Genomic DNA, 26331 nt, shown 5'->3' on the forward strand with positions numbered 1-26331 from the left:
TCCCTTTTCTGCTAGCATGTCATGGTGCACCCAGGCAATTGCAAGGTGAGCAGGAACCAAGTAAAAGCCTCCTGTGTAAACGCGGAGGGCTCGATCCCCTGCGCCCACACTTTGCCTTTGCTGATCCCGCACAAATGCAGGCACTGTCACTGACGTCAGCTGTTCTGTCGTGGAAGACAGAGGGAAGATGGAGACAAACTGCACCGTTTTTTGTCACGTTGAAAGTAGGGATGTGACAGAGAACATCTAAATGACCCTCCAGAACTTGGAACATGAACGTATAGGGACGGGGACCATTGTTAACAAGCATGGAACAGGCATTTTTCTCTTCATTTAGACAACAGTGAAGTCCCTGTGAAATACCACCAGACATGTTATGAAGGCAGACATTTCACAGCTGGTTCTCACTCAGCAGCCCCACCTGAAAGTGGACAGCAATACAAATTCAGACATCTGAATTTTATGAGACGTCACACCAGTGGCCAAAGGGTACACGTATTTGAAGTACCAAGTGCATATTATTGTCACATATTATGTCAATGATTAGAGAAAAATCCTACAGAGGACTGAAACATTCATCAGGACTGGATCCTGACCTGTTTTAAATAACAAAAATGTGGGTGTTCTGTTGAATGTCAACTTCATATGACAAATTCTAGAAGGAATTCTTTCTTTTGGTAAGGAATGGGGAGCATGGAAAGTGTGACCATTTTTATAGCCTAGTACAGATAGGCCCATGTCTTTTCTGGCTTCATAAGCATCAAGTGAGTTAGCTACCACATTAATTTAGTCAATGCAGTTCTACATTCTCTCAAAACGTATCTCTTTATTTTCTAAACATATTGACCATATACTAAAATATTGGAATGTTTACATGTAGTCGTGACTAAAATTATTATATAATTACAGCGAATACAAAATACATGATCTATTTGGGCATGCCAAAAAAAGGGCTGACGGATGAGCTAATTTTGTGACAGTCTAGAAATGAAAATCTATATATTTATCTCTTTGAATTGTTAGGCTGTGCTTACTGTAGGAACTACTCAGCTCAGTTCAGTGGAAGTCTTAATTGCCGCCTTAACTGGGTCTGAGTGGCAGCTCATTCACTGCTCATTGGATTGCATCAGCCCCTTAGCCAGAGATGGGTTCAAGCAAGACCTTACGAGGCATAAATGGAACTTTCAGAACATTCAGAAATCCAGCGTGAATTATTCAAGCTCAAAGCTGGCAGTGAAAAAGAATGCGATTTTTTAATGAGGAAGACAGTTCTTGCTTTGTTTAAACCAAAACTTGTATTCCTTCAGAAATAAACACATTCATTGCTCCTTTGTGCCGTCTGCGGATGATGGCTTATTAATCCTCCCGAGGTCACCGAAAGAGACATTTGCTGAGCCTCTTCTTGCTGGTTTCGCCTGGCACAGAAACAAAAACGGTTTAAAACCCAAAAATATTTTTACCATTGATAAAACTGGCAAATGAAAAAGGAGCATTTATGAAAATGAATCTTCGTGAATGTACGTCACCCAATGTATAACGATATACAATTGAGAAAGATATGCAATTATTGACCCGACTTCTTGTAGTCTGCAATAGTACATTAGGTTTGTCTCACTGCGACAGCCACCAGACACGGGCGGGAGTGCAGGACAACATGACCACAATCCTCCAATACGCACATACACCAACAGCGACTGATTTCAACACTATTAGTTCCACGGTGCTCCAGGAGGAAGATGCCAGATGTGGCACAGACGCATCTCCCTCATGCTATCTGAGCAACTCACAGTTGCTGAAACGAGTCGCAGGGCGCTGAGAGCAGAGAAACAAGGGAACCCTGGCCAACCTGCCCACTCCTATCCCTGGATGAATGAAGCCAATTTGTCCCACCTTTGTAGGCTCCTAATCACTATCAGCGGATGACACAGCTGATTTTAAACCCAGGTTGTGGAACTTAGCTATAACTGTCTGTCATGCAGGCCCCCCCTTGCAGTCTTTTTTGAAGCACATTACATCACTATCGCAGGGTGCACAACTAAGTGCATGGTAACTTTACTCGGCAATTAAACACAATTTGCTTACAGTAATTATGTCCTGGTAAACTCAACACACCTGTGATTCATGAGGCTTCCATCCAATCATATACAGGATTTCAAATGTGGCGGGGACAGAACCGTCTTCATTCCCATACATTTCTGAGGAGCAGAAAGAAATCCGTATTTAAGAAGTCCTTATTCGCTAAAGTCTTTATTCAAATGACCTAGTGGTACTATTTAAAAAAAGGTATGACATACTGTATGATTTGCATTGCCCCAAAGAGCAGCCATAAGTCTTACCTTGATAGATGGCAGCAGCAGCTAGCATGGTGTCTCTATGTAACATGGACTTCCTGTTCCAAGCACAGTTGCTTTCACCCATTCCTGAAAAATAAGACAAATGATCATAATGAAGATAAATATCAATTAAAGTAAGATTTTATGTGAAATGATTTATTATGTAATTATTATGTGTAATTATTATTATTCATAATTTTATTATTCCATTATATATATTGAAATGTCTTTGAATTTTAATAATAATAATAATAATAATAATAAAGCACGGTAATAAATATAATTTTCCAATAGTGCATATGATGAAACCAAATCCATACTAAGCACACAAAAGCCCACTGACTTATTCTGTGTTATCTTCATATTTTTCCATAAAACCATAATGATAAAAGTTGACTTTGAACATATAGATATACCTTGTAAGTCATGCATCACATCAAGGATTCCTGGGTAGTGTACCTGGATGTCATCTATATCCTAAATTGAAAATAAACAAATAAACGTTAAGGTTGCCAGGTACAATTCATACATTATCAAACCCCCATCCAAAGCAGGTGAGATATGCATTTTTAATCTACTTACAGAACTTTGCACAAACTACACATTTTACAATTCCACTTCCATATGTTACCAAATCTGAACATGCACAGGAATGCCCTTGCTGCACAGTTGACAACTGATCCAGGGTCAGTCCTGAGACTGGGAGGCTTACCACAGTCAGCATGGTGAACCCCGCCTGGCCGAGCAGGTTGCCCAGGTCGGTGACAGCGGTGTAGGGAGACACATGGGGGGCAAAGCCTCCCTCCCTCTCCAGCTCGGCCAGCTGCAGGGAGCAGCGCAACTCGTACAGCGTCTCCCCACCAACCATGGCCCCAATGAACACGCCATCCGGCTTTAGGACTTGGTGGATCTGCGAGGGGGGGACAACGACACACTCTTAAAAACCCTCCCAATCTCCACTTTTTCCAACCCTTGGATGGCAAACAAATTTAGACCTCTCTTCTGTTCAGTCGCACTTAAACAACTTGCTCCTGTTCAGAAACAGAACAGTATAAAGCATCCTCAATAGAGATAGGGGTCTGAAATCATCTCCTGATTTTTGGCTGAGACCTCACCCAGCTGGCATTGTTGCGTAAAAGCCACAAATTAAAAAAAAACAAAAGCCTCTAGTGCGCTGTAACATTTTTGATAATGTTTGTGCTTGAGGTAGAAACACTGAGGGGGGCATTCATCTACCTGCCGCAAAGCTCCGGGAAGATCATTAATCCAGTGCAAGCTGCAGGGTTTGGAGAGAGAGAAACAGTTATTTACTCGCTCTGTAGAAGCCGGTGTGAATTCCTACAGTTCTGAGCAGGCAAGGTGTACTTTTGGTTAATGAAACTGAGAAGGCTTATGTCTCAGATCATGGAACTGAGTAAAGAGAACTTTCGGTTAGCCGGGGCAAGTTCTCATTATATGACTACAGCAGCCCAGGCAAATGGGAGCAAAATTAGATCTATACCCAAAGAATGACATAAATACACTTTGTGTCCTTAAGGCTCCTATACACCGAGACAATTTGTGGAAACTATATAGATGGCCAGTGCTTTGAGACATATTAGCATTTTATTATCTTTCAGAATGAACATATTACAGCTAGCTTTTATTCTGCCTTTTTCATATTATGTTGACTACCGTTAAGGCTTTACACATCATTTTCACGTAAGTCGATTGTGGGCCTGGCTGTCTGTTTGAATACATTTCTGTTTCATTTAGCATAACAATGGGGTTTCAGTCAGGTATACCAAATTATCATCTCCATCATCCCTAAATGTGTCTTTTTCACCAAAAAAATGCAGCCAAACTAGGGACTTGGGAGATGGAATGGCCAACTACTATCCACTTTGTGTTTTGCTTCTATTTACTTGTACTGTACTTACACCCTCCACCCTCAACATTCATGTCATTGGTCCCTCACATGCAGTTCTCTGACAACTCGGGAATACTCAAGTGTTCAGTATTCTACATGCAGAACATTGGTAAGACAGGTCCCATCATCTCCTGTGCAAATCCTACTGCCTTGATGTACTAGAGACTTTAGATCTGTTGTGTGCAAACACCCATCATATACACACTTATTTCCACATAACTGAGAACACCTTGTACTATTCTTAATGTCCAGCTATATCAATGAACTTCTGGACCCTGAACAGCACCTGCAGGTCATTTGCAAGGCCATGACTTCACACTCGCTTAGAATCCATCACTGCCTCCAATCAGGCAGACTGAACTAGATTGATGATGACGTAATTATATTAGGAAAAATCTTCAACAGAACACAAGATTCAGTGAATTTCACTGTCACTGGGGAATGCAGCTGTGCATTTTGTGAGAAAAGACAAGAACCTCAAGCTGCTGACCACCAGGTCGAAGGTATTCTCTTTGAAGGGAAGAAACTCCTCATCTGCCAATATGCAGTGAGTGGGAATCTCAGTCTCTTTCCGGTGTTTCTGAAAGGAACATAAAGATTAGACCACATGTCCTACAAATCAAGTTCAAGTCAATTCCTCTTGACTGCTGTCCTCTCTGCGTAGATTTTGTTTTATTTGATGAGGCCAAAGCAAAACATTGCTAAACTTAAAAACAGAAAACACTTGTTAAGTGTTATATGCAGTAAGTGAAGGGTAGATAAAAATTTCCTAACCTTCTCGTCTATTGTTTTATCAAGGTTGGGAATATGTTTGCGGAAATCAGCCTACTGTACAACTTACTTAAATGTATTACTGAGGCATTTTGTATCATTTGAAAAACCTTGGACATAAACCTTGGTCATAAAAATTTCGGCAGCAAATGTCAAAACAATATATAAAAAAAAAATAAGATTCGTAGGAAATAAAACCCTTAGTGTATCTCCATCTCCATCTACTGGTAAAACCTTAGACTGCATGCTAACCTACTTACCAACGAGTTTTCCGAGATGTCCGTTAAGAAGAGCTTCTCAACTACCTCCTACAAGAAATTAAATATTAAATATTGTCCATTCACAAATAGTTCAGAGAGTTCAAGAGGTTATAAATGAAGCAAAATGCAATCAGGAACTTATTCCTGACTCATCACATAGGTAGTACCTTCATGTGCTCAGCAATGTAACTTCTTCCACTGCCAACGTCTAAGGCCAAAGGAAAGGTCCTGAAAAATAAAATACAATAAATGTAAAACAAATTACAAATTACATAGTGATAGTACTGTAATATATGCACACATCTCTGACCTTCATTTCACATCATGCAATTTGCTAACAGGATAATACTAATTGTACACAAGAACCCCTTTTTCCCCCACACAATCTGTTACTACAATAATTTAGCCATACAAAACTGACAGTCAGGATCATCTTGACTCAACCCAATGTTTCAAATAACTGCTAACAGCCTACTTCTTTTATTTGTACTTTTTATTTTCCTACCTAGCAATGTCATAGACCCTGTCTGCAACTCTGCTTCCAACCTGCAAAACAACCAAAACAAACCGGACAGTTTTAGGCAAGGCGCCTGCACATTTAGGCAGCCATTTAGACGCCCTAGTAATTGGTAAATTGTCAGTTTTAAATGTACTGGAAAATGGCTACATCCCGTTACGTCCCGCAACCAAGTAGCACTCAGTACAAATGCTAATAACAATCTATTAGGTTAAACACTCGAACCAATATTTAGATATAACTAGCTATCAACTTAAGTGAGTAAAACGAGATTGGCTTGCTAGATAGCCAACTGCGTACCTCCTCTTTTAGATACTCGTATTTATCGCTGTCCTGTAATAATGCCGCCCATTTCTTCTGTTTTCTTTTCATGCTCCTGTCAAAAACATTCATAGCACCGCCAGCCCTGCTAGAGAAGTGCCTCTGATGGTTAGTTCTTCTTAAACGAAAATGGTTCAGTAACGACAAAAATATAGAACTGTTCATCGGAAAATGGGTCTGGTCTGTTACAACATCCCTGTGGAGGGCAACCGAGGTTCCTTGAGGTGACATAGGAGACCGGACTGTGAGTGTACCGAATAGCCTCTGACACACACATTTACCACTCTGAAACCGGTTACTTATAAGGTTATTCATAGTTTTTAGCTTGCCAGTTCCTGGCTCCAGCAAACTGAAAACACAGCTACTTTACGTAGCAAGCAATCGAGATAGCTACCACACTAGCTACCTAAAACTGGTGTATGTGACGGAACCACTCCTGTACTGATGAAGTGTATGTCTTCCATGCAGCGGACGGCTGTTGACCTCCGTGAAAGGGTAACCAAGCACCTAGACAGTTTGTGGGAAAACGTGGAACTGGATTTGCCCTAATATACAGCAAGTGTATATTAATTTTGGTGATGTATTGCTGGTAGTGGAAATAAATAATTATGCAGTACGATTTATTTAACGCTTTATAAGTTTGTTTAATATATACACAACTTGTGGACGCCTTAAAAAATCTTTAATTAAACACCCTTCCCACATTTCCAGTCTACAAGCTCGTTTCGTTTTAACGTTACATAGTGTGCTCTGTTTGGACTGCCTGGCATGCCGTAGGAACGTAGTGGGTGGGGAGAGAAGAGTTCACGGAAGAAGTGCATGTTGGGAGAACACGTGGATACGGTGAGTTAGTACTGGAAGCTAAACAATTTCTTGTCTTGGTATGGTTATTTACTCTTATTCGGTCATCTGATTTTCTTGATTAGTTGTGTTATGACACCGATAGCTAATATTCGTCTAATTGCGTTTTGTTGACATCACGGTTAGAAAGCATTTACGGGATGTGTCAGTTTTGTTACAGTTGTTCGGAATAGCTGTCCAGCTAATGCCTAGATTGCCAGCTAACAGAATTATATGTAAGATATCGTTTAACTTTCGATTCAAATTAAAATGCATTTTTGCTAAAAGATTAGACAGTTCCTGTCTCAGTGTCAGTCTGGTTCATTACGTTGCTGTCTTACTAGCTGTATCAACAATGCACCCCATGAGGGGGCATTCTGACTTCACAGCTAGCTTGCTAGCTAATAGCCAACTGTTAACTAACTCATACAAGTTAAAGTGCTATTTTAAACTCCTCTTGCATTTTACCATTGCATTTTATCATTTAGCTGGTTAGAATTTGCAACAATATATTAGCTTGTCTTGTTAGCATGGGGTTATCTGATAGACTAGCTAGCTACATAGGTAACATTTCACCACAGTTGTTATTGTAATGGTAAGATAAGTAGTGACCGTCACTGCTAGGATAGCTCACAATTTTTTGATGATGAAAATAATTTATTTGCTGTTCGCTGTCTAGATGAGTGCATATTTCTCTACAAAAAATGATGCATAATAATCAAAGTGGTGTGTTGTGTCACACCACTTGTCGTATTAGTGCAAAGTGTATTGCATCTGTAGATGGGAGAAAAAATGAGCACGGTAACATTTACAAAATGTGTGTAGTCCTCTTTAAACATGACGTTTCTATGTCTTTGTAGTAGTCTGACAGCTGGAAACATGGCTGACAAGAATCTTACTGCTGATGAGCGGTTCCTTCGGGTGAAGAAGGACCCTCGCTTCTGGGAGATGCCCGAGAAGGAATGTAAAATCAAGATTGACAAGAGATTCCAGTCCATGTTCCACGACAAGCGCTTCAAGCTGAAGTACACTGTGGACAAGCGAGGCCGACCCATCAACCACTCCTCCACTGAAGACCTTAAGCGCTTCTATGCCCTGTCAGATTCTGACGAGCCAGACGGTCATGAAGACAAGGATGAGGGGAAGAAAAAGAAAAAGAAACAGAAGTCAAAAACAAAGGTGGATTCTGAAAAGGGACGGTGTGCTGAGGAAGCGACAGAGGGGGGAGAAGTGGTGGACTTGGCTGTGAAAACCTCAGATGAAGCAGGAAGGAAGCAGACTGTGAAATCCAAAGACATTCAAGGCAAATCCAGGGACCACAAGGAAGCTGTGAAATTTAGAGGAGTCAAAGAGGAAGGTGAGAAATTGTTATAATTTACATTCAAACAAATTGCAAGACAAATAGTTGCAGCGTTGTGAAAAATAAACTTAGGCTTCATTTTCTTAATTTTGTGTGTGGTCAACACTCATCTTATCTTGGGTGCAATTTCCCATAATATGTTGTTTCATATGATGATTTGCATTTCAATTGCATTCATATTCTTTTTGAACAGGCGAGGGAGAGGAGTCTGATGTTGAGAGTGACGATGATTTGGAGGCGGACTCCTCATTTGATGAAGATGATGATGACGATGATAATGGCAGTAAGGAAGAGGGTGATGAGGAAGAGGATGAGGAGAGTGACTCGGAGGGAGAGTCAGAGGAGGACAGTGACAGTGACAGTGGGCCGGACCTGGCTAGGGGTAAGGGCAATATTGAAACCAGCTCTGATGAGGAGGACGACGATGTGGAGGAGCTGCTGAGGCGTGAAGAAGAGGAAATAGAACACGACTGGGGTGAGCTGTGGAAGGATGCCCCTCGAAATGACACAGTGAGTTTCACCCACTTTAATTCTTCCTGCCCACCATTGTGATATAAGGGGTGTTCTCAAGACAAGTATACCGTCTTAGTAATACTTCTTTTTGTTGCTGTACAATTTGAATGGAATGGAATGGTTTCCTTTGATCATACCTTATCATGCAAGTGAGGATATCTTCTCATGGTGGTTTTGAGTTTTTATAATGTTAGATTTGGTTAATATTCAACTTTGTGGTGGTAGTGTTGTATTAACTAATTAGTTGGTAGTGAAGACACTATGAAGTTAGCGTCCTATCTTTAGGCTGTGCACCCCTTGATGTAAAACCCACGTAAAGGTTAAAAAGGATCCTGGAAGTATTTTTTTTGCCAACAAATTCTGTAACTGTTTTGTCGTTAACGTCTGTTCACGGCTGTTGACACGACGGTTGGCTGTTCCTCCTTTAGGTAACTCGGAGGCTTGCTGTGTGCAACATAGACTGGGACAGGCTGAAAGCCAAAGACTTGCTGGCTTTGTTCAACTCCTTCAAACCCAAGGGAGGGGTTGTGTTCTCTGTGAAGGTAGTCATTTCTGGCATTCTTTTCTTGTAGAAACACAAGTTTGTACAACACCCAGAAGTGTAGCTTGATGTGATGGTTGATTTTCCAGAAATACCCCTCTGAATTTGGAAAGGAGCGGATGCAGGCGGAGCAGACACAGGGACCATTGGAGCTGGTCACACTGCCAGAGGACCCTGACAAAGACACAGAGGAGGAGAAGTAAGCTCAACACTGTCCTTCCTAAAGTGTGTTGTTGTATTTAAAAATTAAGGCCAGAGTGATGTTAAACAGTCAACGTATCAATTACATGTATATATATATAAGGGATCTACGTGCCCTTGCTGTCTGTAAGGCAATCTCAGCCAATGGTGGAGCATGGTGGGAAAGGAAACAAGCTATTTTGGAAAGCCTGTTATTTTTTCTGTGTTGTTAATAACTTATAAAACTGTGTTATTTACACCTATTCATATTTTCTGTTTTGATTGGTTATAGTCCCAGTTTTCCAAAAAAGACAATGTAGTGTACCTTAATTAAATCTCATTGCTCCTTCCCTCCCACGTTTTTTGAATAACGTGTCAGAATACTGTTTTCTCGGCAAAGGTTCTTTGCGGGGTGAATGAGTGGGTGTCTTGCAGTAGGTCTGGCTACGCAAAAATGCAGGAAGCTATTTCAGTAACCTTATCTTTAACAACTAAAGCTGAAATCTAAAGCTGCCCTAAGAAGTTCCATTAAGCATGCAAATTTTAAAGCCAGTCTGAGGTGATTATGTAAAGTGGTAAGTTCCATCTAACATGGAATGGCTCATACTATTTAGAAGTCTCAACTATCAGTATTTTTCTTTTGTCTTTCTTTCACAGCCAGGCTTCAGTCTGTTGACTTTCTCAGGCATTAATATTATTCCATGGTCTCGGCAAATTTTGAACATTTTGCGTAGCTTGTGTGAACAATAATGAGACCGCCGTCCAAAAGTGTAGTCCAACAGAAACATTGGAGCATCTGGTGGTTTGCTTTAACCTTGACATGTACGTGTGTTTTCATTCTGTATGGCAGGATTTATCGTGAGAAAATGAGGGAATACCAGTTCAAGCGCATGCGGTACTTCTACGCTGTGGTGGAGTGCGACTCCCCTGACACGGCCAGCAAGATCTACGATGAATGCGATGGGTTTGAGTATGAGAGCAGCTGCTCCATTCTGGATCTCAGGTGAGAGACAGTGCCTTTGGCAATCTCTGACTGAGGCCACCATCAACAGTATTTCTTTCAGTTTCATTGTTGTCCATTTTTACTCTTTCAAGCGTTATCCAAGGGAAACCAAAGTAAATTGCAGGATGGCTTAATTTTGTATGGACCAGATTTACAATAAATACTGAACTCTTTGATTCATCAAAAACTTGACTATATTTGCTAAGCATTTATTTATAAGTTCAAATCCTCTTCAGACCAAATACCAAAGGACTGGTGCTTCTAGGATACGCATTTCAGTGTATTTTCAGTTAATGTAGATGTCTGCACCTTTGTGAAAAGAGCTGTCGGTTGGATTAACAACTATGTTTACAGTGGCTATGAAGCCAAAGCTGAAATTAATCTTGTATCCTCTTAGCCATGAGGGCCGGTTGTTTTGGCTCAGTGGAGGGCATTCCTCTGCACCACAGAGTCACAGCACCATTTCAGATTGGCGTCACATTTTTATCTTCAGGATGTGCTGGGAAATTCAGAAAGGATTTGGGGTACGGTGCTTCAAAATGTATCAAAATCATTAATGAAAAAGCAAAAATACAGCAAGTCTTAAGTTTGGTGTATAATATACTGAAGGCTTATGTATAATTTTGAGACTGGGTCTAAGCATCTGAAGTCACTCGGTGGTCAGTGGCCAAAGTTTTTGGGTCCCACAATAAAATATATGTATATCTATGTCTATAATATATGTTCCCCCTTCCCAGAGAACAATAAATCGTTGAAAGACACAATCCAAGTTGTAAGTATACGCTTGAGTGTGCGAATGTGCACTTGGGAAACCAGCTGAATAAAACTTGTGAGACTGCTAGTTCCCACTGGCCTGCAGAATTGTTTGCAGGTTTTTCCCAATAGGTTTAGGTTTGTGGTAGAATTAATCATCAGATATAAGTATATGTTTGAAATTGTATACGCATTAGACAGAAAACTGATTAGATGGAAGATAGATTAAGGTCTCCTTTTGGGGGATAAAAACACTTTGGGAAATTGTTTGACTTCATTTTTCAAAGTAAAGGTTAAGTAAACATTCTTGTTACTTGTGTAAAAGATAAACTTGTTTTTTTGCCTGGTTTTAATTAGTCCTTTAATAAAAGCAAACTGTTCTTTGTGTCTGTGACCGGCAGCCTTTCAAACCACAGCCAGGGGTGTCAGAGTTGCGTTCATTATTTTTCGAGCTGCTCATTGTTTTCCATTACACCATAGGGAAAGGAAACGTGTCAGTTGAAGCCTTGTGCTTTGTCTGGGCAAATGGAGCCTGATAACAAATTCCTTTACTGTTTAGATACACTGTCCTTGTTGTTATGGTTCCTGTCTTCCTCAAACAGGTTTATTCCGGATGACGTAACATTTGACGAGGAGCCAAAAGATGTTGCTACAGATGTGGACTTGGCCTCCTACACCCCCAAGTACTTCACCTCAACAGCGACGGCAACTTCAAAAGTAGGACAGGAGAGAGCAGACTTGCATAGTATTTTCCAGTATTTCTTGAAAATAGGCTGTTGTAACAATGTAGGACTTAACTTGCTTTGTGAAGAAAGTACATAGTGTCAGCCACTCAGTTTCCTGGCTTATCTTTGAAGTGGAAAGCAAACCTGACAATTACACATTTATGTTAGTTTACAGTGTCAGATGTGGTCAGTATCATAGCAATGTCTCATAATGACCTTAAGGAATGATTTTAGTTGGTGTTAATGGTGTAGTAACTTGACAGACAGCAATTGCTTATGTGTGCGTTATCTAGGTGGAGCTGACCTGGGATGAGACAGACCATGAGCGGGTCACTACACTCAGCAAGAAGTTCAAGAAGGATGAAATTCTGGACATGGACTTCCAGGCATACCTGGCCTCTTCCAGTGAAGAGGAAGAGGAGGAGGAGGAGGAAGAGAAGGAAGGTAAGCACAGGTTGTACAGCTCATCTGGAATGGGGGCTTCCGAAATGGATTTGGCATACGTGATAGTGTACAGAGTTGAATCTTTAATTAATGTATTTAATGAGTGTATTAAGTATGTACAACAGTGAAATATGTAAAATGTATACAGTGACACGTGAAATAAACTTGTCTTTTTTTGTCACTCTAGCTAAAAGTGCAGGTGATACAAAGTCAGAATCAGAGAAGAAGTCTAAGAGGAATGATGCTGAGCAGATTGCTAAGTACAGGGAACTTTTGAGGGGCATTCAGGACAAGGACAGCAAACAGCAAGACAAAGCAATGGAGATGGAGATTACCTGGGTGCCAGGTAGGTTACAGAATATCCACATCTACAGCCTACGCACTGTCAGTCGGAGTCAGTTGCGAGTTTCAGTGGGCAGATGTACATCCAGATACAGTCAAATTGCAAAGCTTTCTTTTTTTCTTTCCCGTATGTTTTTTTTTTTTTATTATTGCAAATATGCTGAATTTTTCATTCATATTCTATAAATAATTTATGTGATGTTCTTGGAACAAGACCTGTAATTGGCACTTTGTTACTTAATTACTTAATTAGTTGCTATGAAACTAATTGAGATAAGTGAGATATTTGGAGCATGTTATTTGAGGAATGCAGATAAGGTGTGCAGAGGTTTACTTAGTCTTGGGTGTAGTGCTGCTCAGAACCTCCAGAGGTCAGCACTCTATCAAAACAGAACCTCTGCTGCATGAATAAGACCTGGAACCAGTGTTGCTTTTTCATATTGAGTAGCTCCACTGCAATCTGAAACAGATTGTTGAACAAACAAAAATAAATTGGTCAAATCATATTCCGGACATGCTTGTTTTGTAATCCCTGGGATTGAATTAAAAGAGTTTGATTGCTTTTGTTAATTAAATGTAGTTTTAGTTTCATGGTTAATATTGAAGTGGACCCTTGAGTTTCGGTTCAGTGTTTGCTGTAAATAGTTGCAGATGAATTCATGCATGTTACAGATTCAATGATCTGAGTACAAACATAGAGAGAATCTGATTGTCACAATCAAACTGGGAGATTGGAATTGAGATTGTCTAATCAAAATGAGTGTCGAAAGATGCATCTTTCTCAAATTGCCAGTACTCTTTGAAGATTATTGTGAAGCTCATTTTAACAAAAATGTAAGGTCAAAAACTGGAAGAATAAATTTGTATAGGGCCATTGAGTGTTTAAGAAAAATCAAGAAGTATTTAGTGGTGTATGAAGTGCAAAACTTTGTGCATTTGCAATGCTTTTTACACAGGTTGGAGGTAATGTGTTTGTGTTCTAGTATGTGTCAGTGCCATGGTAGGTGAATTCTGAACATACTGAATCCTATCTAGAGCTATAGGTGAGACACCACTGACAATGGTTTTGCAGTATTTAGTATGGAGAGAAATGAAGGCATGTACAAGCATCGCTTATACCCCCTTTCTATCAATGCGAACTAGGTGCTAGTTCTGGGCTGGTGCTAGCGCCGGTTCGGAGTTGGTTCAACTTGCGAACCTTCTAAGAACCGGTTTGCTTTTCCACGAGCTAGAGAGCCACCCTAGAGCCATGTCATTGCTTCACTGTGTACGTCTGTATACATCTCCGTTTTCCCACTAGCGCCAAGCACAACAACAACAATGGCGGACTACATCGTCTCTTTACAAGTGTTGCTCCTGGCTTTGCGAGCCTACATTGGCATCCAAACACACGTCGACATCAACGTCATCGATGGCTGACAACTTTGTAAACAACAATAAAAACAAGAGAACAGTGCTTTAAAAAACAAAGCTACTGTTACCAAGGTTATGGTAGCTGGCTAGCTAGCAGTTGGTCAGCTAACATTACCCAAGCAAGCATAGCTACTAATTTCTCACATCAATGTTACGAACGTTGAACGTTCGTAACATTGATGCCAGCTAGCTAGCTAGCTAGTGGTAACATTGATGTGAGAAATTAGTAGCTTGCTAAACAGCTAAGAAATACATACGTGGCTGGCAACAAGGCGAAACATTTGAAAAATAAAACCAACTAAATAAAACAGACTAGACACTAGCTCTAGTTTTTTTAAAAATGGCGGTCACAAAGTTTTAGTTGGCCTTGTTGGTCACGATAATCCCGCCCCCTGCCCCTGACTTAAGCGGTTCTTGGTTCTAGACCAGGAAAGTGTTGGTGCCGCTCTCAAACCAGTTTTCCTGGCCGAGAGCCGGTTCTCTGGCTGTCGAAACGCGAAGAACTGGTTCGAGATTAGGCACTGGCTCCGAACCAGCCCCCGAACTGCCTCGGTGGAAAAGGGCATTAGGGAGAAGAAGGGACAAAAATGCGCAGTGTTTGAATGACACTTCAGTGAGATTACTCAGATTTACTTAAAGGAAGATTCACAAAACCTTTACCTCATATAACACCAGGGGTCTAAACCCATCAACAGTATATCAGAGTATTTACCCCTATTCGGATCCATGTCATGCTTGTAATGATGTCCCATTTCAAACATGGGTACTACAAAGAAATTGAAAAGTAAGTTAATGTGATGAAGGCAATTAAATTATTAGCTAAGCTAATATATCTTATAATGATTAGTAGCTGTATCTAAGAATTATATGTAATGGACTCTAAGGTTTTGGTGATTAGCAACAAAAGCACAGTCCATCTTGATTTCTTTGGAGCTCAGTAAATTGAATATATTTTGTGTTAACCTTAAATAGCTTCAGTAGAGTATGCTTTCTTGAATTTGTGAAGTCTCTGTGATGATTGCATTCCAGTCATCATTCCGTTGAAGGAACACAGTTCCCTACCACTGTATTCAGGGACACAGAAGAGGAAGTGGTCTGACTGTAGTATGTCATCAAGCTCTTTACTGAAGCATTAAATTAACCAGGCTTTCGGCCTGATTCAGTTTAACCACAGAGCAGTTTGCAGTTGTATTTAAAAAACAAACTTTAGTAAGAATGACTTGTCTTATGATTTGTAGTACATTTGGTGTTTGCTGAAATTAACAAAAACTGTTGTGCTAATAAGGAAAAAATTAGATTGGTTGAAGTTTTTCACAAACTGAGGACAAAGCACTTTGTGGTGAGATTGAATCATGACCTTTGCTTTGTTTTGTCTTTCTGTAAGCAGTTGCTTGGCATGAAATTGAAGGCTTGTCAGCCAGTGTTTTTCTTATCCAGTCGTTAGTTTATGCTGCTACAAATATGCTGAACATCAGAGAGTCAGTCCTCAAAGAAAGTAATATGAACCATACATGTGTCAGTCCTGTAATGTCTATTGTTGGAGCATGTTGATCTTGTGAAAGCTGTAAGTCCCTCGTAATCTGGCTCCTTCTGACAGCTTTCGAGATTAAGATTGATGACACTCGGCCCTAAATTAAACAGGCATCTGGGAATAGGGTGGGTGAAACCAGGTTATGAAAATGTTTCTTGGCAAGGGGGGAAACCAGCTTGTTTGAAGGTCTGTAGTTAAAAAAAAAAATGCAACATACTTGAGTGTTAGCTCTCAGAATACCTCTGGTATTCATTCTAGTATAACATGAAAACCTGTCTGTGTAATTTTGCTTGTAATAAAGAATTTACTACATAATCTGTCACACTAAAGCAAACTTTTATAAGACGGTTGTAAAGGCATTGGATGTTAAGGTTGTCGAAGGTGAGAAGAATCTTCAGAATATTTAGAATGAAGATGATTTTGAAATAGTAGACTCCCACAGCACCCCAGATTCATTAGTGGACGACTGGCCTTTGCTCATGGCCAAGGTTATGTAACACCCCATGACATCATTACAACATGAGAACATAGCTACAGAAGTGTTTTGACAATGTTTGTGGAGTTCTGCATTGTATGTGAAACCCCACAGTAAGTGTTTCTTTTTTCCTTTTAAGATTATGTTTTAAAATTATGGTCTTGAACCATAGTGGACTTTTGTTAAAAAACCGGTAATATTGCTGTAAATCTCAAATGGATCTAGAATTTCTCATAGACTGCGCTAGGAAGTCATTATAACAGCCATTTATCCTAAACTTGGCAGTACTGCAAACCGGATTAAGAGGCACTCACATCTGAGGAGTATTTACTCTCATGCAAATTCGGTAATCAAAAACTTGAGCCCATGTACCTTCACAAACCCTCATAACATACAGACTTGTCATGCCTCAGCCGAAACATAGATGTTTTGCTTTTGGAAAAACTTTGAGCCACTAGACCTATTTATTTGGCACAGGGCAGCTTGTGAATTAATCACAGTAACACTTAATTGAACTTGATCCTCGTGAGCTGGTGTGAGTGAAGATGAAAACAAAGTCCATGTGTGGTGCGTATTCACGTCCAGCGTTTTTGTTTTTCTCTGCACTGATGGACAACTTGAGAGCACTTCACGACAGGGACACTCATCTTGGCATAAACACGAATGATATACTTGTGATAAATGAAGCTGGCTTTCTGACAGAACCTGCAGATCCCCTCTTCCTTAAGCGCGTGTGTGTGTGTGTGTGTGTGTGTGTGTGTGTGTGTGTGTGTGTGTATTAATTCAGGACTGAAAGAGACAACTGAACAGCTGGTGAAGAAGAAACTGGAAGGGAAGGACAAACTGACCCCATGGGAGGAGTTTCTGGAGAAGAAAAAGCAGAAGAAGAAACAGAAAAAAGCCAACGCAAAGCAGGTCAGGGTCTGTGAGGAGCTGATATTTTTTTCCTCTTTTTTTTAAACATGGTACTGGTGACTTTACTCATATGTACTGTATACCGTGCAAGAACTGTTTTATATGGGATACCTTCAAGTTTATATTCTGTCATGTATTATGTTTAGGTCACAAAATGCTTTGTCCTTTATCATTTATGTGCATCTTTGTCATTTCATGCTACAGGATTAGTCCCTTCTGTATTTAATACAGGGTTGGCCTGACCACAGTAGATAAAACATGGCTTTTTACATTGATTAATGAAGAGGTTGTGGTTTACACAATCAAGGGTGCATGCTTTGGTTGTCTACCCATCCAGTAAAATGGTCAGATGTACTGGTTTCGCTATGCAGTTCTCAGCAGCAGAACACAAGCAGAATGCAAAATTTTACAGTTTGACACTACAGCTTAATGTGTACACACTAAAACCTTATCCCTTACCAAAGTCATACCCCCACAAGTTGGCCCCTGGGCTGCGATTCATAGCTGTGCTTTCCACCACCATATTTTTTGATCAGGGCCTATTCAAGCCAAAACAAACAGCATTATCCAGTACATATGATTAAAGAAAAATAAACATTTAGGTCTGCCTTTACTTTTGATCGCAAGACTAACTTCCATTTGCGGGGTGTGGGAGGGATCTTGTTTTAATAGTACTCAGAAACAGTTTGCTCAAGGATCCAGCACCAGCTAGGTGTTTTCCGTGTTGCTCTTTAGTTTGCAATGGAGAGCAATTGATGGCTTATCCTATCCTTAACTGGTCTTTTAAACAGCAGAGATAATGTCTAATCTGAGAGACTCAGACTTAAGACACTAAGCCACAGGTTTGTGTTTATATTGTCTTAGGTACAGTGAATTGTGGGTTGAGAACAGTCAGGGATTGGTTGTCAGTTTTCTACTTGCTAATTGGCTAATTTATTTGTTTAAATGCAGGTAAAGACCATAATAATCAAATAGATCTAAATGCAGTCAGTTGACCCTACTACCTTAGTTTTCCCCCTCTGTGCACGGTTCAAGCTCAGCAGTGGAAGGGAGGCTCATACCTCTGTCCATGGGGAAAAATAAGTAGTGTTGTTTGTTACCATGGAAAATTGGGCAAAAAAGTGAGCAGGGGAGTAATATGGAGTGAATAGAAAATGGCCTTTTAGCTATATACAGTGATGAAAGCAGAAAAGGGTAACTGGCAGCTACACACAAATGCTGAAATTTAGGAAGAAACGATGCAGATCTTCAATTGGTGCATAAGAGATGCTGAACAGTGCTGAAAAAAGTATATGTTAGGTGCCTGTGATGTGAGGTATACCCTTCAAAAATCAGGAAACCTTGTGTTAACCTTTGTTAAAAATACAAAATATAAAAAGGAAAACAAATTGATTACATACTTCCACAGTGGTGTAATCCATGGATCTTTCTCGTTGCAGAGCACTGAGGAGTCTGACCTCAGTGATGACGAACTGCCACCAGATGTAGACCTCAACGACCCCTACTTTGCTGAAGAACTGGAAGGTGAGGAATCCGCTGCTGTGTAGCCCATGCCTGACTGTCATCTCCACTGTAATTCACTGATGCTGCAGTCATGGAAACAGTGTTCCCTGTTGTGTCATTATTATTATTTTTTTTCCATAACACTAAATCTCAGTTTCTGCCCTTCACATTTGTATAAAAAATGAATTTTATACTTGGATATAATTTTGAATAATTCCATCATCTAAACATTCCCTTGGCCTAATCAGCTGAATGATTTATCATTTGACATAGCTTCCAGTTATTTATTTAAAATGGAATAGTAAATTAAACAAAAAAAGGTTGGGACAGAAAAAAAGATGACCAAGCATTTTCCATAATCAAGCCTTTGTTATACATGTATAGGGCTAGAAAAATTACTTCATAGTAATCACTTTAGAGAAGTCTAGTGATTCACTAGAAAAGCAGTATGTTCCACAGCAATTTAAAACAAAGAAATGAGCCGTGTGCAGTGTATGAGGTCAAGGCTCGCCTTACACTGGAATATCAAACAACAAAGTTTTCACTGATTGCACATATTTCCCAAACACAGGAACATCTCTGAAGAAAAAGACAAAGTTGAAGAAGAATAAGAAGTTGAAGGAAGAGGAAAGGACACCAGCGGAAGAAGAAGCTTTAGAGAAACAAAGGGTCAGTTTTTCAACATGACAGCAGTTTAGTACACAGAGGCAGATGTCCAGCCTTCTTAATTGATCCACAGATAACTTCTTTAGATTCATACTAAAGTTAGTCATCGCAAACACTAGTCACCTCAGCGTTGATGTGCTTCACAATACCAACCGTGTCAGTGTAGTTGATTGTTCCATCCCCTGTGATATGGGCCCTAAAATCCTTTTTGAGCTATTTTTATGTGTAGATAAAGAGTAGCATCACTAATAATGAAAGGAAGGGCCTCTTTCTGTCTTAAAGATCTACTTCTTCCAGAACAGATCTTATAGACTGGGATCAGCAACTATGACTGATCAATTGTGCACTTGAAGTAGCTGTTTGCGTAAAAGTGCAGACCTTTTTCTTCAGGTTTAATGAGCTTCAGAGCAGAAAAACATGCAGCAACATACCCCTCTGAAGACTACAGTAACCCATCCATGATTATGTGTTTTTTTTAACAGTGCTTTTATTTTGCATATCTGCCCTAGATCCATTGCTACAAACCTCATGATGGGATTAATAAGAGATTTAATGTGTGTGTGTGTGCGTATGCTTCCAGGCGGAGATGGCTCTGTTGATGGACGATGAAGAGGATGACAAGCACAAGCATTTCAACTACGACAAGATTGTAGAACATCAAAACCTTAGCAAAAAGAAGAGGAAGAAGCTGCAGAAGAAGAATGAGCTGCTGGAGGAGGATGACTTCGAGGTGAGAAACGTCTCCACCCTTCTTTCACACGTACATGCTCCCAGCCCAGACTTCCAGATGTGGAGAGTTGGACTCCCAGATCTGCAGTGCAAGATATATCCCTTTGTGCAATAAATTGTAATAAGAAATGACCCTGTGTCTGCAGCCCTAATCTGCCATTGACCTCAAAGCAGTTTTGCTGATATTCTGGTATCGGCAGAGTTGCTGCATGCTCTCACCTAAAAGTAATCACCCAAAAGCCACGATAAACAAATTTAAACATATTTTTTTGCAAAATCCCGGTTTGATACTACTGTAATGACAGCACAAACACTTCCTGCTTGTTCAACGACAGGTGGACGTGAAGGACCCCCGGTTCCAGGCCATGTTCACATCCCACCTGTATAACCTGGATCCCTCAGACCCAGGCTACAGGAAAACCAAAGCAACCCAGAGTATCCTGGAGGAGAAACTGCGGCGCCGGGAGGAGCAGCAGCAGAGCCGGGAGGAGGCCGTCAAGAGGAAACTGCAGGGACTGGAGCAGGAAGCGGATGGCAGTTTGCCCAAGGCAGGGTCAAAGAAGACCATGGACCCTGGGCTGTCCATGCTCATCAAGTCCATCAAGAACAAAACGGAGCAGTTTCAGGCCAGAAAGAAACAAAAGACAAAATAGGCGCAACCCTTATGCGGACACCAAATGTTACATTGTGCAGCTTGCATTCACTGGATCTGTTGCATTGTGGATGGTAGCTTCCATTATACCGACTGGCTGCAAGCAGTGTACCTACTGTTCGTGGATTTTAATAATGCTCACCGGTTCTGCCTGGTGAAGAATCCATGTTTTGGTTTTAAGGCACACCAGAAGTCTTATGTGAGATATGCTGTACAGCGAAGCAGAATCAGTCCCTAAAAACTTTTCATTGAAATTGTCTTATTGACATTACAGCTCCGGCTGTGTATTATGGTTGCCCGGGAAGTCAGACATATTTTTTGAAGAAAATGTCCCTGTGGAATGTGTTGGTATAAAAGCTCTCTTTGAAGTGTCCGGCACGAATAGCTGCTGGGCGAAGACTTTCATGTCACATAAAGGGCTCTCTTGTGCTTTCATTTTGGCTTCAGAACAATATGAGAAATAAGTAAACTTTAATTCTCATCTTTCCGCTAGTTTAAAAAAAAATGGACACAACCACAATTGCAGCCCCCATTCTCTGCAAGTCTGGCCAGACCTGCGGATAAAAGCTGTTTTCTACAAAGCCATCATCATAAATTAGGGACTGTAAGGTTTGTCATGCTTTGTGTCCATAGGATACTTAAACTGATACCAGTAATCTGCATGGAACATTCATAAGGTCAAGTGCATCTTGAACTTTGACCTCTGTCTGGCCATACTAATGTCCCAGGAAGCTCCTGTCACTCAGGTTTCTCTAGACACTCCAGGGGGTTTGAGTGGTAAGAGATGCCCATGGTGACATGTTAACAGGTTTTGCCCCCAGACCTTAAATGGAAAATGACCCAAGACATTATGAAAGGCTCCCTGAAAATAAAATCTTTGGGAATTTTAAGATGTTTGAATTGTGTTCTTCTTTCAGAATAGTGAACATGGCAATCTAATGTGGGATTTTGCAATTAAAAAAGTATAATTGCTTGCATTTTTCTTTTAAAATTGTCTCATAAACAAGGCTGTTATTATTCTATTATATGCTACCTTCTCTTCTACCACTTCAAAACTAATATAGATTCTGCCTAAAGATAATATTTATATGGATATTTGTGGTGTATTAATTTCACTAAATTGGAACAAACGTATGATAGAAAATAGAAAAAAATGCATCGGATCATTTTCTTTTTCTGATTGGCTATATTGTTCACAAATGAAACAGCCAATTAGCAAGCTAAAATAACCAATCGACCAACTTTTTGCTGTGTAGTGGTTGACAGTTGCCATTATAATTTCACTACATTAAAATACACACAATTAATGCAAAAAGAGAACATTCTCTTAAGTGTGAAATGGAAAAACAAACAACAAAACGAAAATGTCCTTAACAAAATACCAGGCTTATGCCCTGTCAATTCTGTTTAGTGACCACTGGAGAATTCATTCAGAATGTAATAATTTTATATATGTGACAATTACCATTTTTTTTTGGAAAAGTGAGGTACCAGGGAACAGTGAAACATCATATTAAAGGTATATGTCATTTTACCATTATCACATGTAAGCATTTTCCCTTTCTGAAAATGAAGTTTGGCTTTCAAGAAAATACGTTACGCATACTGCTTTCCATTAGAATTGTGTTAGGCTGTAACAAGTGTTTTTGGTGATAGGCTTGGAATGTCCAAGTTCTTGTAGGCCACATTTTATAAAAGAGTTGCTAATTCTGTAAAGAGTATACTTTTTAATATGCACTGTCATACATTATAGAAGGTGTTGTACATGTAATGCTGCAGTTTCACCTCCTGTAGAGCCATGAATTAAATATGAAGGATGAAAAGAAGCCACTGCAAGACCCATCCCCCATGTAGTTCTGAGAGAATGTCAGAGGTCAGCCAGTGCTTAATGTGCACTGCACTCCTTTGAAAGTAGTTCTGAAGAAACTGAGCTCTTTACAAATGTCTGCTGACCACATGATATTAATTTGTCTCATGGAAGAAAAAAGAAAACATTTTGGATTGGTCAGAAGCTCGGGCCCATCACTGATGCAACCTATCTCCTCCAATCACTGTGACACACAGTGATGGTTCACTGCTGCCTGTTGGGCATGTCTCAAGGTTAACTAATGCTGAAGGCACTGTAGATCAGTGGCAGCACCATATGTTCATGCTACAAACAAGATTTATCTCCTCTTGTTTTTTACTGGCTAACAAGCTTGCCCTGGTATCAAGGCTGCAAGTGCTCATGCTGGTGAATATCACTGCCCATTAACAGCTGAATATATTTTCAGTTAAACAATTTAAAGACCTTTTAAAAATCTCCTTTTTAGAGAAAAAATGCATTAAATATATAAATATATATATATTAAATATATAATTATCGTGCATGCATATATTTGAAAATTGAGATATTAAGTCAAATCGAGGTAAGTCAAAGAATCTAAGTCAAGGTACCTCAAGTTGGATAGTCTTGAATGACAAGGAAAAAACGTACCCATATAAGGCTATTGTGCTACAACAGACATGGTATGCTTTAATTATTTCCCAGTTGATTCCCTTACTTATTGCTAGGTGATGCAATCCAGTATAAGAAGCAAAGGAAAACTTTTAATACCTCTAAGGCAGAGAGGTGATGGTGTTTTAATGGTGTATCTTTAGGGGGATTATATGTGCAGCAGCTCAGTGTTGGGAGGAACTACTGACATGAAGTAAGTTGAATATTACTACTGACAGAGTTTGTCAAAATTTTAATGCTCGGATGAATCGGTTTGGATTGTGAGTCATCCCTGCTGCCCTTTTTCACAGAACGTTAAACTGGATCTAATTTTACTCAATGGTATGTGGGTAATGTTCTGGTCTTGAAAGCGTTGGTAATATGGGACTGTTATCGATGGCAGAGCAGTGCTGTCACGACAGTAAATGTTGCAGGGGATAGAGGGTAATCATTCAGGATGGAGGTGGGTGGGACTTATTCTACTGCACCCCTTTCCCCTACCTCTAAGGACTGCTGCATCGTGAGCTATGGGCAGTGTCAGGCAAGAGGAATGTTTCTAAGTAATAGTTTTTTTTTTCTCTCTCTTAACCCCCAACCACATGTTCTTCAAACAAAAGGAAGCTGGCAGCTGAAATACTGAAAGACTATCACGAAATGTTTTTGACTGTTTTTCGATGTAGCAATCATGCAAAGTGTACCATGAAAATGCGTCCAAGGGAAATGTTTTGGGAATAACCAAAAGTTTGACTGTGGGTTGGATATGATGAGAACAGTTAAAGATTAAGAGCAATAAATTCCATTTATTTGTTGAAAGTCCTATTTAACTTTATAGTATGGCAGGGAGTCTTGGATACCTTTCAGATCAGAGGGACATTTTAAGCAGTTACACTTTACAATAAGTTGTATCATACCAGTGTAGCTATACTGTAACTACCAATTACAATGTTATTACTGTGTAATGACATGCAGGTACATAACACACTGTAGCTAACACATTCAACCCTATTGACACTATTACAGTGTACTTGATATGAAATGTTGTACAGATAATCTTGTTATCAAATTAGTTACAGTGTAACTACAGTGGCATACATGCAACCGAATGTTGTCTTACCTTTTAGCCTATTGCAAATGTGCTGAATGGTTTGCCTTTGATTCTTTATGGAGTGCTTTTCTTCCCTATGATATGAGCGTAGGTCATGATGGAATAAAAGAAAAGTATAAATGGTATCCTTGTGTAAGCAATAGTAATAAAATAATGCTTCAAGTAGTACACTTCAACTCATCACCACAGCCTTTTAAAGGACAGACCTTGTTTTTTCCCATCATTTGAACATTCCTTTCTTCAAAATACATATAACTCTAAAAGTTTTCTTTTCATTCCCAGGATTCTCAATTCACCAATGCAACAACAGTTTCTTGAACCTTTCAGAAGGGATCAAGTGTGATAAAGAATATAAGCATAAAGAATAGAATGCGCCTTAACTTTTCACAACTGTCCATGTTGGCATTGATTGATTCATTTTACTGCTGTGTTTTATATGTGATGAGCGAACAGGCATACTTCCAATGGATACCTTCCGATAGATAACCCTGCTAACTGAGTAGGACAGGCTGCATACACATAAAAATAGCACTTTTCTGAAGACCTCAGGTGTCAGGCAAACAAGAGCTAAATAACCTTTTAGTTACAGTAATGGAAGTTGGCACCAGCACAGATCACACAAAGGAGTCAAAAGTATTTCTTGTCACTGGTTAATAACAATGTGTTTGTAATAATATAATAAGAATATAAGGATATAATAATAGGAATAATAATAATCGGAAGACACACGTTTCCCATTGCAGCAGGTGAGTACCACTGTTGCCATGTTGTAAAATGTGCTAAAACTTATTTATTTATAAATATTTATGCTGGCATTACAGTTGGTTAGCTATCTTTGTGTTCCACATCTATGTATAATACTGTGTCCTTTTGCAGAACAGCATGCATCATTCTTTGAGACAACCAACTGGATATTTCCTGGAAAATAACCAATGTCTTGGATACCTGGCACAGTGAGACAAAAAGGGTCATGGGAATAATAGCAGGCAGGCATCATGGTAAATTCCACACATCCACACACACACACACACACACACACACATACATTACAGTGTAAAGCCAAGACTGGCAGTATTGCCAAGATCCATCTAAAATCCTGACCTTGACCTACATTGTATAAGTGTAGGCCATATGCCTGAATAAATATAGAGCATTTATGGCCCATTTCACTTCAGTTGTGTAGTTAATGGGAATGTCAGGAATAGAGTACAGCCACAGCTTGTAACCCAATAGTTGCAGGTCTGATTCCCAAGGTGGGGCACTTCCATTGTCTTTTTGAACAAGATATTAGATATTATGTCAAATGTCAGCTATATAAGTTGCCTGATTATCAAGGTTTTACTTGGGTATTAAGAGGTGTTAGGTGGCATATGCCTGGGGCAGGGGAGGTGTGTTGAAGGCCAGATGTCTTCTACCTCTAAATCAATGAAATAATAATAATAAAAAAACTAAGTCCCAACCACTATAATTGTTACTTTTTGATACAATTTTCACCCAGGTTGGAAACACAGATCCCCCTCAACCAGATCACCATAAAGCCAGGTGACTGCCTGTGGTTTATTGAGGCAATATGAAATAATGGTATAATGATGGAATCTAGGTGAAATTCTTGACTACATTCAACATGGCAGTTTAAATAAAGTAGGGTGGGTAGACCTTGTGTTTAGGTAAGGACACCACAGATTTCTCATTTCAATCTGAACTAAAAGTGTGGCAGGCTAGCATTGCCCTGCAATAAAACAAATGAAATCCCCATGACAACACAATTAAAAATCTCAGTGGATATGTTTTAGCCTATTACAGAAGTAATTAATTGAAAAAACAACATTAGGTTTTTTTCTGACTTTGTTTCACATATATGCTTTGAGGATTCAATTACTGTCTTGTACTTAAGGCGTAATGCATTGTCTTGGTAGCGGACAGACTATTGTCTGAAGCCCAGAGAGGGAATCTGTCAGCCAGTGGAATTCATCCCTGATAATTACTTCATTCTGCTCTCGTCGTTGTTACATTTTTTCCATGCCTTCATTTTTCCATGCTGTCCATATCTGAAT

General features: G+C 39.8%; 2 protein-coding genes across 3 annotated transcripts; one reads left to right on the top strand and one right to left on the bottom strand.

Moving 5' to 3' along the window:
- Positions 1–959: 959 nt before the first annotated feature.
- On the bottom strand, positions 960–6555 carry ndufaf5 (NADH:ubiquinone oxidoreductase complex assembly factor 5). Of its 2 annotated transcripts, XM_036541139.1 has the most exons (11): positions 6091–6555; positions 5779–5819; positions 5441–5501; positions 5274–5321; positions 4719–4822; positions 3570–3609; positions 3046–3243; positions 2750–2810; positions 2337–2420; positions 2113–2195; positions 960–1415 (listed from the first exon to the last, which is right to left on the bottom strand). In XM_036541139.1, the coding sequence occupies exons 1-11, from the start codon at positions 6424–6426 to the stop codon at positions 1320–1322; spliced, it is 1152 nt and encodes a 383-aa protein (XP_036397032.1). In that variant the 5' UTR covers positions 6427–6555; the 3' UTR covers positions 960–1319. The 2 variants fall into 2 exon arrangements, with proteins under 2 accessions (XP_036397032.1, XP_036397041.1); XM_036541148.1 differs by lacking the exon at positions 5779–5819 and having other exon boundaries at positions 6091–6157.
- A 359-nt stretch (positions 6556–6914) lies between these two features.
- esf1 (ESF1, nucleolar pre-rRNA processing protein, homolog (S. cerevisiae)) lies at positions 6915–20722 on the top strand. The gene is made up of 14 exons (XM_036530649.1): positions 6915–6954; positions 7812–8308; positions 8505–8821; positions 9253–9366; positions 9455–9564; positions 10396–10548; positions 11904–12018; positions 12320–12470; positions 12658–12816; positions 17019–17146; positions 18595–18670; positions 19221–19318; positions 19896–20045; positions 20380–20722. The coding sequence occupies exons 2-14, from the start codon at positions 7831–7833 to the stop codon at positions 20695–20697; spliced, it is 2367 nt and encodes a 788-aa protein (XP_036386542.1). The 5' UTR covers positions 6915–6954; positions 7812–7830; the 3' UTR covers positions 20698–20722.
- The last annotated feature ends 5609 nt before the right edge of the window (positions 20723–26331 follow it).

This window comes from Megalops cyprinoides, chromosome 1 (genome assembly GCF_013368585.1).
Source record: "Megalops cyprinoides isolate fMegCyp1 chromosome 1, fMegCyp1.pri, whole genome shotgun sequence".
In the NCBI taxonomy this organism is placed as follows: domain Eukaryota; kingdom Metazoa; phylum Chordata; class Actinopteri; order Elopiformes; family Megalopidae; genus Megalops; species Megalops cyprinoides.